Below are 17711 nucleotides of genomic sequence, written 5' to 3'. Positions count from 1 at the left end.
CTGTTGCGCAACAGGCAGGTCAGAATCACCGCAGGGTAGGGGCCAAAGGCAAATAACAGCCGTAAGAATAAGACTGAAAAACTAGAGGTAGTGAATAGCGGAAACGTAGGGACATGTCAGAAGACGATAACTTTAACTGGGAACTTGAAGGGTCGATAACTAAATTCTTAGTTGACAAAAATTAAAAACTGATCGATAAGATGAAGAAAAAGGGTTGGAACCCTGAGGATCCACCGGAGAAGCAAAAGATCTGGTGGGATGCCCAGCAAAGGGACAAGGAAGATAAGGGGATGATGATTATAATCATTAGCTACTTAGGACTGAGTAAATGGGTACGGGAACATATTGAGAAAGGAACTAAGGTTGGTGCCATACAGGCACCCGGACCACGGTTCACAACGTCAGACAGAAATGACATTGACTGGAATAGTTTGGACGAGGAAGCCATGCAGTGGAACCCAATCCCTCTATATAACGGGCCTAGTCCCATGGCCCCGCCAATGGAGGGAAAGACTGTGGCAACAATGCCAATGGCCCCCATTGTACAGGAACAATGATGGGCCGGATAGGGTAATGTAATACAGACACTTGCGAGACAGGTGCCATTTACCCCGGCCAAAAAACAAATGATAGCCAAAGGGTCGCAATAGAACCATGTTAACACTGAATTTTGGGACAAGCTAGAGGAACTGATGAACTGATAGATATCCACAACCTTCATGAAGAGGATATTCAGGTCTTGGTTCGGTCCAAGATACCCAGGCCGCTATGGTTAGAAATGAACAACCTAGTGATTAGTGGAAGGTGAACCGGGACAGTCAGGCTAAATGCCAGTGGTTTAAACAACTGGTCAAAGGGCTGGGAGACCCATGATCTAATTAGTCAGCAGTAATGCGAGTGATGCAAAACAAAGGGGAAAGGGCCCATGAGTACGCTGAAAGAAAGTATACCACCTATCGTGATTATTTTGGGACAGAATGATTGTAACCGAGATGACCCTGTGTTCCTCAAAATGTGAAAGAAGGACTAAGCGCGGAACACCAAAGGGTCCTAGAGTTAGGCATCCCGGTGAGACATGACTAAAGCAGCATAGTTGAGTGGGCTACCGAAATAGATAATAAACTTAAGAAAGGAATAAACAGAAAGGTAGCAGCCGTAACTGGTTTAGCAGCAAATTGTTAAGAGTGTGGGAAACTGGGACACCTGGCTAGGGAGTGTAAAACGACAAAAGGAGCCAAGGGACCCCGAAGCAGTAACTGCAGAAAGTTAGAACAGCGGCAGAAGGAATGTTGGGCAGAGGGAGGCAGTGTGGAAGGACAGGGACCCCGACAAAGAGGAGGGGGTGACAGGGGCCCCCCTGACAAAATTCCACATTATGGAAATGATCAAGCTGGCCTCTCAGAAATAGGTAGCCTCAGCCCTCGGGGACCCTAGAATTGGGTAGTTTGTTGACGCATTGTTAGGGTGCCGACAGTGCAGAATGTTAGTAGACACTGCAGCCTCAGTAGCCTCAGTATCCATCACCGATCTACCACTGCCAACTACTAAGCATTACATAATGATATCAGGAATAGGGGAAATTCCATAAGAGCATATCAGAGCGAAATTACCCTGTTAGAAATAGGACCCCTTATATCTCCAGCACACCTATGGGTATGGGGATGGTGCTAGGGCTAGATCTCGAGGGAACTTGGGGCGTTGGTCGACCCCAGGGGAAGCCAGATCATATGGCCACCAAAAAAGGAGAAGACACACTGGCGCCCAGGTGATGAGAAGTTACTCTGGACCTCAAGCGTGGCCAGCCTGATAGAGGTAGATTGGATGGCAAAGGGGACATGGGATCTGATTTGCCAGCATATTCTTGATGTGTGGGTACAGGACAGACAGGATTGTGGGCTAGTGAGGGGAGAATCCACATTAGTCAAAGGGCCAGCTCACAAGCCACGCAAACAGCACCTGATAAAGGCAGAGACCCAACAAGTGGTCACTAAGATAGCCCAACAGTTAGTGGAAAGGGGGGGAGGGGGGGTTCTGCGACCCATTACGTCCGGCACCAACTCCCCGATATGGCCAGTAAAGAAACCAGACAGGTCGTACCAACTCACAGTCGATTACATCGGCCTCAATGAAGTAGCACCGAAAAATTTCCCCATTGTAGCTAGCCCCGCGACCATCTTTAATGGGTTGACACCCAAGTATCAGATATTCACTGTACTAGACATAGCCAATGGGTTCTGGGCATTACACCTTGCCAAAGAATCCCAATAGAAATTCGCGTTTACCCCAGATAACCAACAGTACACTTGGACACGGGTGCCACAAGGATTCCACAACGGCCGGCAATATTTCACCAGGTCATGAGTGGCGTCCTAGAAGCACTAGATCTAACCATGTATGATAGTATAATCCCACAATATGTAGACGATTTACTTATAGCCACAGCCATACAGGGAGGACATGTTGGCGCAGTAATAGCCACGTTAGAGGCTTTAGCAAAAGCCGGCTTCAATAGTGTACAAATATGTGAAGTGAATGGCGATCGTCGAGCAGCACCCCCTGTACGCACTTGTATTGAATAAACCTTTGTTTGTTTGTACTCTCAGCCGTCTCTGTGTCGACTGCCTTTTGATACTCCACAACACTGTGAATAGGCCACTTACCCGGCCTAGAGCCGTTGGGAGCTAGCTAGCCAGCCATGATTTTTACACACTCCACTGAGCAGGCAGCAAAGACACCTGCCCAAAGTCAGTGGGGTCCTTTTAAAGAAAAATTGCATGTCATGTCCTAATGACATCATACAATTTTTACAAGGAGACCTGAACGGGAGACAGCAGTGCATTTCCAGACAGGCCAACCTAGTGCAGGAAAGGACGTCACCAAGATCAGACATGCATTAACAAGGACCCTGCCAGTCCTTGCTGCCTGCTCAGTGGAGTGAGTAAAAATCATGGTTCATCAGGTCCTGGTGCCTCCAGGGTTAAACTCACCTCCTTGAGTACCTGTTAATGCCTTGGCAGTGTACAATTTAATTAGAAGAAAGCACCATATCTTGTGTAGCATCCAGATCGGACAACCTGGCCTAGTGCCATACGCTATTTGTTTTCGAGGCTTTGATTCCGAAATGGGGCAAAGGAAGATGGCCACCATTTTAACCACAGTTATTTCAAAACTTTGAGTACAGAACTTTCCCTATTTTATCTTAATAATAACGCAATGCACTCCAGGATGATTCTATTTATAATTCAATATATAGTATCTGTAGCATATGCTAATAATTCAGTGAAAAAGAGGAAGAATCACTGTAAGCTTGGCGTATTTCACTTAAATTATTTCCCAGGAAGGAACACTCTGACCTATGTTGATTAAATTCCCTCTGTTCCAAATACTGTTCTTTTCAGGTTTTATACCTCATCAGCCCGACAGCATATCTGAAACCAATTGTAGAAAACTGCCCCAAATACAACCATGTGACAAGTATATCTAACAAATAATTTCTCAAACTGTCTACTCTGCGCAGGAATATTGGAGCAGTCGAGAGGGGTGTTGGAGAGGTAGAGCTGCCAGTCATCAGTGCATATGTGGAATCTGACGTTGTGTTTCTAGATGATGCTATCCATATGCTGATAAGGAAGAGAAGAGAATGGTGGCTAAGAAAAGATCCTTTGGGAGACTCCAGAGGTAATGCTGAGGGGAGAGGAAAGAGAAGCCGCTGCTGTAAATGCTCTGGATACAAGTGGATAGGTAAGAATGAAACCATGTGACAGCAGTTGCACCGAGCTGGACAATGCAAGAGAGGTGCTGGAGGAGGAATGTGTGGTCAACCATGCCAAAAACTGAGGAGTGGTCAAGGAAGACAATGGGGGACAATGCATCATAATCACAGTCATGTAGAATGTTGTTTGTGACTTTGGTTAGGTCTGGAAAAGGTAATTAGAGATGGGGGTCATGGTTCTGTTTATAGAGTGGGTGGATACAAGGGAGGCAGCACTGTGAAACATATGGGGACTAGTTCCTGAGCAGAGGGAACCATTCACAATATCATACCTGTATAATCATAACCATTTCCCTGGGAACACTTTTACCTTTATATATTTTTTTAGGATGTGGAATTCATTGTCCAGCCAACTGACGGCTTCCAAGGCCATTTCACAGGACAGTTAAGAGTTAACCATGATAGTGTGGGATTGCAATCACATTTAGGTTTGTTGCATTGTTGGGGTTGTACAAGTAGTGTTGTAGGGAGTATTACAGAAAGGTTAATTAACAACTTTATTATTTACAGTTACTATATCTATTCTCAGCAAGCCCCCTAAGCTAGTATCCTTCGTGCTGCTATACCTTCTTCTCAAACCTCTCATGTGACCATTACATCATTACTCATACAATGGGAGGGTTTCTCTCACTGTCTTCAGTATTAACTCTTTACATTCTTATACATCTCCCCACAAATCTTTATCCAACATTTTTCCAAACATATATCCATTTATGACTTCTCTACTACTCTCTCTCTCTCCTCTCCTCCCAAGTCTCTGACTTTACAGATTCAGTCTCATCAGAGGTTCGACAACTCTCTCCGATCTGGTTGCAATCTGTCTGAGATGATCAGTAATTTTCGTAGGAAGTCTGGGTTGCTGACTTGGTTTTTTATTTGGTTTGGGTTTGTTCATCTTCATCTGGATCTTGCAGATGGATTATTGGCTGTTGCTTTCACAGAATAGGAATGATATTCCTTAGATTACTTCGTATGTTCCCTTCATTTGTTCGTATAACATAAAATCACTGCTAGTCCTCATGTTTATGGATTACTTTACCTTCTTGATCCAGGTTTGAACTTTCTCGGAGTCTCGAATCTTCAATCCTGGCATTAATTGTTGAGGCAATACAGGAAGCTGTGTTTTTAACTTCCTTCCTATTAGTAATTCTGTTCGAAAGGAATTGTTTACCTTTGCTTACCTGACTTCAGCTACCTTTTTAATCAAATGCAGTTCCAAGCATGCATTCCTGCTCAGTAAAGAAAATTCTTGATTGTGTAGGACATTTAAGATCTCTACCAGTTGTCTGCCTCTATGCTGAAGAGTTGCTTGGAGTTTGCCTTTTACTTGCAGTTGTGTCCCGCCTGGACCATACATCTGTATATCTGTCGGTTGCAGGTAATGTCTCTTCACCTACGGCTCTTTGGCAGACAATACCGTGACGCTAGCCCCTGTGTCAAGCTTAAAATCCATGAGGTGTCCATTCACATAGATGTCTACTGTCCAGAAATCTTGGTCTGGATTACTGATTTCCCCCAAGAACTCTCCTGGTTCTCTTATAGGTATAGCTGTACTTGATTTACTGCTCTTTACATGAAGGTCTTCTGCTTTGTATCATTTAAGCAAAGAAATCTTACTATGGCACATCTTCCCACTCCAGCTTTTCCACACTTAAAACACTCGGCTTTAATTGCTGGGCAATGCTCTCGTCTGTGGGTCTTCTTGGCCCCACAACATTGGCAAGGTTTTCTGATTTCATGCGCCTTCTCAACTGCATGTTTCTACTGTTCCTCAAAGTGTTTCCTTGGCTTTGGCTTAACCAGTTGGACGGGCATTGGACTCCTGATTCAAGGCTAGTCTTCAGCTTGTAGGATGTCCCTATTCTGTTTGTGGACTTCAGCCCCGTCTTACAATTTGAATGGCCTTTTCCAGTGCAAGGTCATCCTTGGATTGCAACAGGTCTGACAAGGATTCATCTGCTATGCTTACGATGACTCTGTGTCTGATTAGTTCTGCCTTTAACAGTGCCGTATTCGCACCCTTCTGCCAATCTATACAGGTCATTAATATAGGAGTCTACAGATTCGCCAGTCATCAGCATCCTTTATTAAATTTGGCTCTTTCCAAGATTTTATTGGTACTGTTACGACTGAGGCAGAAGGAGTGTACTGTTTATTCTAGCTCCACTTCTCCACGGGTCACAACATGTCATACACTCAGAGAGATACAGCACTGAAACAGGCCCTTCGGCCCACCGAGTCTGTGCCGACCATCAACCACCCATTTATACTAATCCTACATTAATCCCATGTCCCCTACCTACACTAGGGGCAATTTACAATGGCCAATTTACCTATCAACATGCAAGTTTCTGGCTATGGGAGGAAACCTGAGCACCCGGCTGAAACCCACGCGGTCACAGGGAGAATTAGCAAACTCCGCACAGGCAGTACCCAGAACCGAACCCAGGTTGCTGGAGCTGTGAGGCTACGGTGCAAAGCACTGCGCCATTGTGCCACCCATGTATTTTAATTTTTCCCCACTTACCAACACATTCAATCACAGACTCCATTTTTATCCCAGAATCACAGAATGGTTACAGCACAGAGGCCGCCATTCGGCCTGTCGTGTCAGTTCTGGCTCTCTACAAGAGCAACTCACCTAGTCCCACTGCCCTGCCTTTTTCCCTACAGATAATTATCCAGTTCTCTTTTGAAGGCCTTGATTGAATCTACTTCCATCACACTCTCAGACAGTGCATTCTAGACCCTAACCACTCGCTGCATAAAAAGGTTTTTCCTCATGTCACTGTTGCTTCTTTTGCCAATCACTTTAAATCGGTGACCTCTGGTTCTGGATCCTAAAACACACCAACCAGGTTTCTTTAATAAACAACAAAATTATCAGATTATAAAACAAGTCTTAACCAGTAATGAAGCAAAACATAAACACACAGATCAAAATATAAAAGTTCCCTTTTTGCCTTAGACACACACGCGCACACGTACCGGTTAACCGGAAAAATAAAGGGAATTTTGGTTTTAGAGTTCCATTACAGACAAAAAAAAAAAACTTGGGCTGAATACTTGCTCATTCTTGAAGAAACAGTTGATTAGATATGTTATGTTCGAAAACTGGCACACAGTCTGGTCTTCGAGTACACGTAGAAGGGTCACTGGGATCTTTTAGAACAGTTCTTAACTTAGCAGGCCTTTCTTCAAAGACAGGAGATGAGATGAATTGACACAGTGGACTTTTCAGTGTCTTTCAGAGAGGTGTGGAAAGCTAAGCTGGGTTGTGGTCTTCTCTCCTTCCTTGGGAATTCTACTCTCCTTGGAAGTTATCTTCCTTTTCTTGCAGGCATTTTTAAAGAGATGGAATAGGCTGGGTTGAGAGCTGGGGTTCTGTCCTTCAGTTTAAAAAAAAAACACCAATCCCCAACTCCAAACAATTCAAAAGTGAAGCCAGAAAAAGAAAGTTCACCTTCTGACCTGTCACTTCTCTGCACACATCTTCCCTAATTACCAGGGTTTCTGTTTTAATTTTAGCTTGAGTTATGTGACAACCAGTAAATGTTGTTGTCAAACAAATCCTTTCAGTGTTCTCTTGATGCCCCTCTTGAAAACAAACTGGTCGAACATTTGTTCAGTTTGACTATGAATTCTCAAAAAAAAATATATATTTTTTTTTAACAAAAACAGATACACTTTCTTCACAGTATGGAGATTAGAATATTTATCAAAGGCTTGGAGCAACTCTTCCAATTTATCGGCAGCCTCATTGATCCCTTGGTTGGACAATTACATTGTCCACTATCGAGTCTACTGAATATAGGAAGGTGTCCACCTTGTTCCACTTCAGATTTTGTATGGAAATGCAAAGCAATTCTGAACCTTAGAAACCTTTTTCTCCATAATACCCAGTTTTGAGTCTGATTGGGTCCCTCTTGATTTTGGAAACTCTGGCATTCCCAATTTTGGATCCATATTGCTTTATTTAATAGACATTTAAAAAAAAAAGTGTTCTCCTTTAAAAAACTCATTTTTTCAGGCTAGCTTGCTTTAATGGGGCGTCACAGCGGTTTGAGTGTTCCCTGCTGTTTTAATAGGCTTTTTTAAAAACTTCTTTTACTTTGGAGTTGGGAATGAACTGTTTAAAAGGGTTTGGTGTTTAAAAAAAAACTGAAGGACAGAACCCCAGCTCAGCCCAGCCTGTTACATCTCTTTAAAAAAATTCTGTAGGAATATAAAGAAAACTTCCAAGGACAGAAGACCACAACCCAGCTCAACTTTCCAGCACCTCTCTAAAAGACCCTGAGAAGTCCACTGTGTCAACTCATCTGGTCTCCTGGCTTTGAAGAAATTCACTTTTTTCAGGCTTGGTTGCCTTAATGGATTGTGACAGCTGTTTGAGTGCTCTCTGCTGTTTTAATAGGCTTCTTTAGGGTTTTCCCCCTTCTTTGAGAACTTCAATTTGTTTGTTTTTTTGCAGGCTTGCTTCCTGCAATGGGAGCATCCCTGCTGTGTTTGGTGATTTCACATTCTTCGCCCTTGCATTCTGCCCGAGAAAAGGATTGGGCTTTATCCTGCTCTTTTTTTCTCCCTTGAAGCATGATGCCTTAAGAAAACTACGTTAAGCTTTTCAAAGGGCTTTAAACTCACCCGATCGCTGGATTCTATTTGCAGGTGACCACGCTTCTGTTCTGCGGTGCAGCCTGCATTTCAGTATTCTGACTTCCCCACAGCTGTGGAGCTCCTCACAGCCTTTTCTGCAGGTATGTGGGTTTTTTTTACTATACTGGGCTAGTATTTCTCTTTAAATTTCTTTATTTTTCTCCTGGTGTTTCTTTTTTCACCATTGTTTTCCCACTATTTCACTGTTGCCACCATGTTGGGTTTGTATACATAGCATTGTAGAGTGGTCTAGAAAAAGTCTTAGACTCCAGTAAAGATTAACTAACAACTCATTATTTAGTTACTATATACACTCTCCACAAGCCACCTAAGCTAGCATCCTTCGAGCTGCTATACCTTTTTCTTCTCAAGCCTATCTCATGTGACTGTTACATCATCACTCGTACAGAGGGAGGGGTCTCTCACTGTCATCGGTATTAACCCTTTACATCCTTATACTACAAGGTCAGACTGAGCAACTTCCTAAAAGACATTAGTGCACTAATTAGGTTTTTACAACAATCTGACAGCTTCATGGTCATTTTCACTGTTTTACTAATAGCACATTTTTTTGAAAGTCTGGAAATAAAAATTATTTTAAGTTTCAAATTTTCAAACCGCCAATCTGAGTGGGATTTCAACTCATGTTCTCTTGCATCATTAGTCCAGTAACATAACTATTATAGTACATCTTACCATACTTGGTGCTTTTAAACGAGTCATTTTATAGTCCCTTGTAATAATTGGCTTAGATTCATCTTCTTGAATATAGAGCTCATCATCTTCTATTGAATACTGAAGACTCACTGGTGGCTGCACTGGAGAGGAGAGCTGAAAGGAAAATTTGTTTGCCTTGCATTTTAGGTTATCCTCAGACTCAATAGCACAAGCCCAAGCTGGGAGCTGAAGGGAAAAAAAAGGGCATCATTGTTTAAATGTAACTCCTACTTGCTAAAGTCGTAACATTATGTTATGTAACAAATAACAAAATACTTGGAAGCCTCATTATAAACTTCTGCAACCTTTGTATCAGTTGGTTCTGATGCTTATGTTAATACAACTATTCAATATTTTTTCCATAAGGCGTTAACTAGCATCAGACCAAGTTATGCAATCCACTTCACAAAGAATTACTCTGTCATTCATTATGAAGTTATGGTATAGATTCCGATGGTTCCCTAGCAGATATTGCTAGAAAGATTGTAACATATTTGACAACATTAATGGTGAGACAGACAACTTGTGGCAACCAAGTGATAAATGCCATTAGTTCCGAAATTAATAGGTATAGGAGTATATATTCCTTTATATAAAGTTCAAGAAAAATAATTTTACAAAACCATTACTGGTTTAGAAAAACATTTTTTCCGGCTTTTATGCACAAGTGGCGCTGTGGTTAGCACTGCAGCCTCACAGCTCCAGTGACCTGGGTTCGATTCTGGGTACTGGCTGTGTGGAGTTTGCGCTCCGGATTCCTCCCACAGCCAAAGACTTGCAGGTTGATAGGTAAATTGGCCATTGTAAATTTCCCCTAGTGTAGGTGGGTGGTAGGAGAATTGTAGGGAATGTGGGATTAATGTAGGTTTAGTATAAATGGGTGGTTGATGGTCAGCACAGACTCGGTGGGCCGAAGGGCCTGTTTCAATGCTGTATCTCTAAAAGAAAAAGAAATATCCCACAGTGTCAAAGAAATTAAATCATTTGCTGAAAACATCAGTTATAATGCTAAACTAAACAGAAATACATAGAAGATACAAGCCATTTGGCCCAAGTCTGTATTGGCATTTACCCTCCACTTCCCAATTACATTTACCAAACATGTTTTCATATTCCTTTAGCTCCTGTCCTTTATCCACCTATGCAATCTAATCCTGAATATTGACCTAATTTCTACTTCCAATATCAATCTTGAAATTGAATTCCACAACCTCATAAAAACTATAGGCTGGATTTTATTCCGGCGACGGGCCAAAAGGTGGGGGATACCCCGCCTTGTTCCTCCCGTCAGACCACCCACCCCCACCCTTGCTATCACATGGCAGGCAGCCAAATTAACTGCCCGCTGTCAGGGATGCCGTCCCTTTCAGGGTCAAGCTCCCGCCTCCAGAGCTGCCAGCCACTTGGATGGTCAGCAGCTCTGCAGTACAGGTAATGCCACTGCGAGCGGGTTTGGGGGGGGGAGGTGGGGTGATGGGGTGAGCGGAAAAAGAGGGTTGGTGAGTGTGGGGTGGGAGGGGTCGGTGATTGCCCGCCGGGGGCTGGGGGAACCCTCCAAGCGCCCTGAATTGTCCCCAAAGGAGGGACCCCCCGACCCCGCTAGGCGGTCGCTAGGCTTTAGCTGGTGGCGTCTCCCTGCGGCGTGGGTCCCTCCTCCTTCAACTAAATTGAAGTGGAGGCGGGAAGTGGCCATTAATTGGCCACTTAAGGGCTTCAGTTGGCCTGGGGCCATCCTCGACCTTCCCTGTCCCGAACAAAATGGCAGGGGGGCTGGATAATGTTGGGAATGGTGTCCCCCCTCGCCTCCAAGAGCGGAACAAAACCCAGCCCTCTGTATATTACTTTTGCTCTCTGTTTTAAATCTCTTACATTTAATCTGATATTTATGGCTCCTTGTTCTGGACCCCTCAACTACTGAAAGAGGTCTCCTTTTATTGGTCCTGTTCAATCAATCCTTTCATAATTTTCAAGTTCTTGTCCTGTAATTTGCATTGATCTAATGAAAAAGACCCCAGTTTTTCAAGCCTTTCTTAATATTTATATTTCCGCACACCAGGCAGCATCCTTGTGAACCTGCATTGCTCCCTCTCTAAAGACTCAAAATTCTTCCTATATCGCGTAGCCCAATACTACCCTAATGTTTTATTACATTTTTATACAGGCTCATCAGTACCTTTTGGCTTTTATATTCTATTCCTCTGAAAATAATACTGAGAATTCCATTTTTTTTAATGGCCTCATCAATTTAATGCTGCCTCTAACCTCAGTGAACCTGAACCCGAAATCCCTCTGCCCTTTCACACCACTGAGCCTACTTCCAAGCAGAGTATAGTTATGGCCGTCACATTTTGGGCAGAAAAATTATCACGTCACACCTACTTCCATCTGACACTTTTTCACCCACACCCATTTTATCACTATCCCTTTTCAGTTTCTTTTGCTCTTATGTTTGTAGTAGTAGCAGTTGCCATGCATGGCATTTTGTACAAAGAGGCCAAAAGAGGATACGGAGAAAACAGCGAAAGAACAGCGACTGAAAATACCCTTAACAAAAAATAGGAGGATGCTTATTTTCCTCCTTAAGTAACGACTCACTACGAAAATTGCAGGAATGTCAGTTTTCAAATGAATGACATGATCAGGTCACTAACTATTGTTTACTCAAAGAGGAATGTCATCCCAGGGAATCTCCCTCAGAAAAGGAAAGGAAGCTGTCAAAACCAGAATAATTGATTTTTTACAAAACAAACTGCTGACAAACACAGCCATGTTTCAGCATTTATCACAACTACATATTTATTCAGAACTTGACAGCCACATTAAAGCCCTTGCAGTTCACCAACAAGTTCGCACTAGTGCAGTAAAAGTGTTATGTGCAGCACGATAATGTAATAGGCCAATAAATCCTAGGAATTCCCCACATACCTGGAGGCACTTAACAGCTTTTGGCTCATTGAGGGAAAACACATGTAGATATAAGTGACCATAATGCTTCAGTATCATTATGCAGTGATCCTTGAACAGCTCCATATCGATTAACTTGGTTTGCTCTTTTACTGCATAAACAATCTGCCAATTCTTCATTCCAGGGGAAGAAATTGGTGTCTTCATCAGCTAAAAGCAAAAAAAAACAGGATTTAGTGCTTTGTAAGACTTCTCCTAACAATTCAAGTGTTTCGATCTGTTACAGACAGGATGTACATGTTGGAAATTGAGGTGCACAGTACACGTTTTTTGGACCATTTAAATTAATGGTCAGGAAATTGTGTGCAGTATATGTTCAAATACCTGATATTTTCTTCCAATCAATGATGCCCCCCGTCAAGAACACAAAATCAGAAAATAACTATTTTTTTTTATTTAGAGATACAGCACTGAAACAGGCCCTTCGGCCCACCGAGTCTGTGCCGACCATCAACCACCCATTTATACTAATCCTACCTTAATCCCTTTTCCCCTCTCCACATACCACATCCCCACCTTCCCTCAATTCTCCTACCACCTTCCTACATTAGGGGCACTTTTTACAATGGCCAATTTACCTATCAACCCGCAAGTCTTTGGCATGTGGGAGGAAACCGGAGTACCCGGAGGAATCCCACGCGGTCACAGGGAGAACTTGCAAACTCCGCACAGGCAGTACCCAGAACTGAACCTGGGTCACTGGAGCTGAGACTGCAGTGCTAACCACTGCGTCACTGTGCCTTCAGCTGAAATAATTTACCCCAATTGAGCAGGCAGGTGATTCATACCAAGGCTTTTGCCAGTGTCAGTTTTGTTCTGTAGTAAGCTGCAGAATACTGCATGAGAGTGGCCCAAGGTGACTCTTCCTCTTTGTAGGGAAGGTGAAGAGAGAAAAAGTGGAGAGGACATCTCAATGGGAAACCTGGGAGGCAGTAGGCATGAGGATTTTAAAAGAAGAGGCAAACGGTATGGAACAAGGTAAAGTACATGTGGGGAGGTGGTGGAGTAATGGGATTGTCAGTGGACTAGTAACCCAGAGACGCAGGGTATTGCTCTGTGGACATGGATTCAAATCCCACCACAGCAAAAGGTAGACTTTGAATTCAATTAACAAATCTGGAATTTTAAAAAAGCTAGTCTAATGATGCCATGAAACCAAGGTCGATTGTTGTAAAAACCCACCTGGTTCACTAATGGCCTTTAGGGAAGGAAATCTGCCGTCCTTACCTGGTCTGGCCTACATGTGACTCCAGAGCCATGTGACTCTTACATGCCCTCTGAAAAGGCCGAGCAAGACACTCAGTTGTATCTAATCACTACGAAGTCAATAAAAAATAAAACCGGACGGCCCACCCAGCATCGACCTAGGCACCAGAAACAACAATGGCCTGTTACCCTGCAAAGTCCTCCTTACTAACATCTGGGGGCTTGTGCCAAAGTTGGGAGAGCTGTCACACAGACTAGTCAAGAAACAGCCTGACAATCATATTCAAGGAATCATACCTGACAATGACCCAGACACTGCCATCACCATCCCCAGGTATGTCCTGCCCCACCGGCAGGACAGACCCAGCAGAGGTGGTGGCACAGTGGTACACAGTCGGGAAGGAGCTGCCCCGGGAGTCTTCAACATAGACTCCAGACCCCATGAAGTCTCATGGCACCAGACCAAACATGGGCAAGGAAACCACCTGCTGATTACCACCTACCGCCCTCCCTCAGCTGAGCAGTCAGTACACCACTTGGAAGAAGCACTGAGTGTGGCAAGGGCACAGAATGTACTCTGGGTGGGGGACTTCAATGTCCATCATCAAGAGTGGCTCAGTAGCACCACTGCTGGCCAAGTCCTAAAGGATATACTGCTAGACTGGGTATGTGGCAGGTGGTGAGGGAACCAACAAGAGGGAAAAACATACTTGACCTCGTCCTCACCAATTTGCCTGCCGCCGATGCATCTGGCCATGACAGTATTGGTAGGAATGACCACAGCACATGCCTTGTGGAGACAAAGTCCCGTCTTCACATTGAGGATACCTTCCACCGTGCTAAATGGGATAGATTTCGAACAGATCTAGCAATGCAAAAGTGGGCATCCATGAGGCGCTGTGGGCCATCAGCAGCAGCAGAATTGTACTCAACCACAATTCGTAACCTCATTGCCTGGCATACCCCCCACTCTACCATTACCATCAAACCTGGTTCAATGAAGAGTGCAGGAGGGCATGCCAGGAGCAGCACCAGGCATACCTCAAAATGAGGTGTCAACCTGGTGAAACTACAACACAGGACTATCTGCATGCCAAACTGCATAAGCAGCATGCGATAGACAGAGCTAAGCATCCCATAACCAATGGATCAGATCAAAGCTCTTCAGTCCTGCCACATCCAGCCACGAATGGTGCTGGACAATTAAACAACTTACTGGAGGAGATGGCTCCACAAATATCCCCATCCTCAATGATGGGGGAGCCCAGCACATCAGTGTGAAAGATAAGGCTGAAGCATTTGCAACAATCTTCAGCCAGATGTGCCGAGTTGATGATGCATCTCAGCCTCCTCCTGAAGTCCCCAGCATCACAGATGCCAGACTTCAGCCAATTCTATTCACTCCGCGCGATATCAAAAAAAGACTGAAGGCACTGGATATTGCAAAGGCCATCAGTCCTGACAACATTCTGGCCATAGCACTGAAGACCTGTGCTCCAGAACTTGCCACGCCCCTAGCCAAGCTGTACCAGTACAGCTACAACACTGGCATCTACTCTGCAATGTGAAAAATTGCCCACGGTTGTCCTGTACACAAAAAGCAGGACAAGTCCAACCTGGCCAATTACAGCCCCATCAGCCTACTCTCAATCATCAGTAAAGTGATGGAAGGTGTCATCAACAGTGCCATCAAACAGCACTTGCTTAGCAATAACCTGCTCAGTGATGCTCAGTTTGGGTTCCGCCAGGGACACTTAGCTCCTGACCTCATTACAGCCTTGGTTCAAACGTGGACAAAAGAGCTGAACTCAAGAGGTGAGTTGAGAGTGACTGCCCTTGACATCAAGGCAGCATTTGACTGAGTATGGCATCAAGGAGCCCTAGCAAAGATGGAGTCAATGAGAATCAGGGGGAAAACCTTCCGCTGGTTGGAGTCATAACTAGCCCAAAGGAAGATGGTTGTGGTTGTTGGAGGTCAATCATCTGCGCTCCAGGACATCACTGCGGGAGTTCCTCAGGGTAGTGTCCTAGGTCCAACCATCTTCAGTTGCTTCATCAATGACCTTCCTTCAATCACAAGGTCAGAAGTGGGGATGTTTGCTTATAATTGCACAATGTTCAGCACCATTTGTGACTCCTCAGATACTGAAGCAGTCCGTGTAGAAATGCAGCAAGACCTGGACAATATCCAGGCTTGGGCTGATATGTGGCAAGTAACATTTGCGCCACACAAGTACCAGGCAATGACCATCTCCAACAAGAGAGAATCTAACCATCTCCACTTGAGATTCAAAGGCATCAACGTCGCTGAATCCTCCACTATCAACATCCTAGGGGTTCCCATTGACCAGAAACTGAATTGGAGTAGCCATATAAATACCATGGTTACAAGAGTAGGTCAGAGGCTGGGAATCCTGCGGTGAGTAACTCACCTCCTGACTCCTCAAAGCCTGTCCACCATCTACAAGGCACAAGTCAGGAGTGTGATGGAATACTCTCCACTTCCCTGGATGGGTGCAGCTCCATCAACACTCCAGAAGCCCGACACCCATCCAGGACACAAATACTCACTTCCTCCACTGACACACAATGGCAACAGTGTGTTCCATCTACAAGATGCACTCCAGCAACACACCAAGGTTCCTTAGCACCTTCCAAACCCGCGACCTCTACCAACTAGAAGGACAAGGGCGGCAAATGCATGGGAACATGACCACCTGCAAGTTCCCGTCCAAGTCACACGCCATCCTGACTTGGAACTATATCGTTCCTTCAGTATCGCTGGGTCAAAATCCTGGAAATCCGTTCCTAACAGCACTGTGGATTTACCTACCTCCCATGGACTGCAGCAGTTCAAGAAGGCAGCTCATCAGCACCTTCTCAAGGGCAATTAGGGAAGGGCAATAAATTGCTGGCCTAGCCAGCGACGCCCACATCCCATGAATGAATATAAAAAAACTCAAAAGGAGTAGTTCTGGATCTGTGGATCAAACCCAAATCTTCCCCCTCCACCACCATGCTGCAGATGTTACTTGCTTTTAAGTTAGTATGAGCAGCTCACAACTCACTGCAGTGCAAGGCTTAGCTGAGAACACAAACTGACTACGCACATTTTTTTTTTTTAAAAAGGAGTTAAAACCATACTGGTTGTTGTGCGATCACTTTAAGAAACTGTAAATGGAGTGCCACTGAAGGAAGTGATGTTGCCTCACAAATGACCAGAGTGCTGTGGATGTAGGCTCATAGAATAAGGTGTTGCGTAGATGTGCTCCTGTATTAATTGTGTGTATATATGTTTTATTTATTTAGAGATACAGCACTGAAACAGGCCCTTCAACCACCATCAACCACCGATTTATACTAATCCTACATTAATTCCATATTCCTACCACATCCCCACCTGTCCCTATATTTCCCTACCACCTACCTATACTAAGGGCAATTTATAATGGCCACTTTACCTATCAACCTGCAAGTCTTTGGCATGTGGGAGGAAACCGGAGCACCCGGAGAAAACCCACGCAGACACAGGGAGAACTTGCAAATTCCACATAGGCAATACCCAGAATTGAACCCGGGTGAGGCTGCGGTGCTAACTACTGCGCCGCCCTTAGTTTAAGTTACAATAAAGACCCATGTATTCTTCGTATATTATTTGTATTTCTGTGAATCTTATATTAACTTATGCGCTAAAGGAAGAAATAACATAATATGGTGGTAGAGTTTAGGATTTTCTGAAGAACACCAAGTATAGCATGGTGGCAGCACTGGAGAAATTTTAAAAACACACCAAGTACAGTAGAGTGACAGCGTCCTGGAACTTCTGAAACACACCAAAAGGGAACAGAGTGACAGAGAATTGCTTACCTTGAGTGACTGAAAATTCCTTCGGCATGCAGTTGGCAGAAGACCCCACAACAGTGTAGAGAGCTGGGACTGCTGACAAGACCCTGGGAGGCGTTGAACCTCTGAGTAAACAAGGCAAATCGCCACGGGATTGGAGTTTTCAACTAGCAGTGGGCCAGAAATCGAGAGAGAAAGCAATGCAGCCATTACTGCATCAGTTTTCTTGGGCTGACAGCTTCGTAGGAAAAGCCTAAGCTGAAAGAACAGGAAGAGCTCAACAGCATCACTGGAGAGCCCCACCACACCAAGTAAAAGGCTGGGTGTGGCAGCTGTCGGTACAGCAAGCTGCAGCACCGCAGAGAGAGAGAGAAGCTGTGTAAACATAACACGAGCCTGTGAAAAAAAACTGTGCCTGGTAAAAAGGAAACCTGTGAAAAAGCCTATATGTGTAAAGAAGCATGATCATCAAGAAAATGGCATTCAAGTATCCAATTACAGATTGGAAGGCATCAGACATAGTGTCTGAGTTCAAACTGTTTCACCAACAAATGGA

General features: G+C 44.3%; 1 protein-coding gene across 7 annotated transcripts in view; it reads right to left on the bottom strand.

Annotated features, from left to right (window-relative positions):
• Positions 1 to 17711, bottom strand: part of prepl (prolyl endopeptidase like) — a 66437-nt gene that overhangs the window by 21206 nt on the left and 27520 nt on the right. For 6 of the 7 annotated variants that reach the window (XR_010976266.1, XR_010976265.1, XM_068045203.1 and 3 more), the window contains 2 exons: positions 12068 to 12256; positions 9122 to 9328 (listed from right to left, as the gene is read on the bottom strand). Coding sequence is in view for 5 of the 7 variants with exons in the window: in XM_068045203.1 (XP_067901304.1) it covers positions 9122 to 9328; positions 12068 to 12256 (396 nt within the window). In the remaining 2 variants the exon portion in view is untranslated. The remainder of the gene's footprint in view (positions 1 to 9121; positions 9329 to 12067; positions 12257 to 17711) is intronic. The other variant, XM_068045202.1, reaches the window with a different exon arrangement.

This window comes from Heterodontus francisci, chromosome 13 (assembly GCF_036365525.1).
Source record: "Heterodontus francisci isolate sHetFra1 chromosome 13, sHetFra1.hap1, whole genome shotgun sequence".
Taxonomy (NCBI): Eukaryota; Metazoa; Chordata; class Chondrichthyes; order Heterodontiformes; family Heterodontidae; genus Heterodontus; species Heterodontus francisci.
This window is presented reverse-complemented; position numbering and strand designations above follow the sequence as displayed.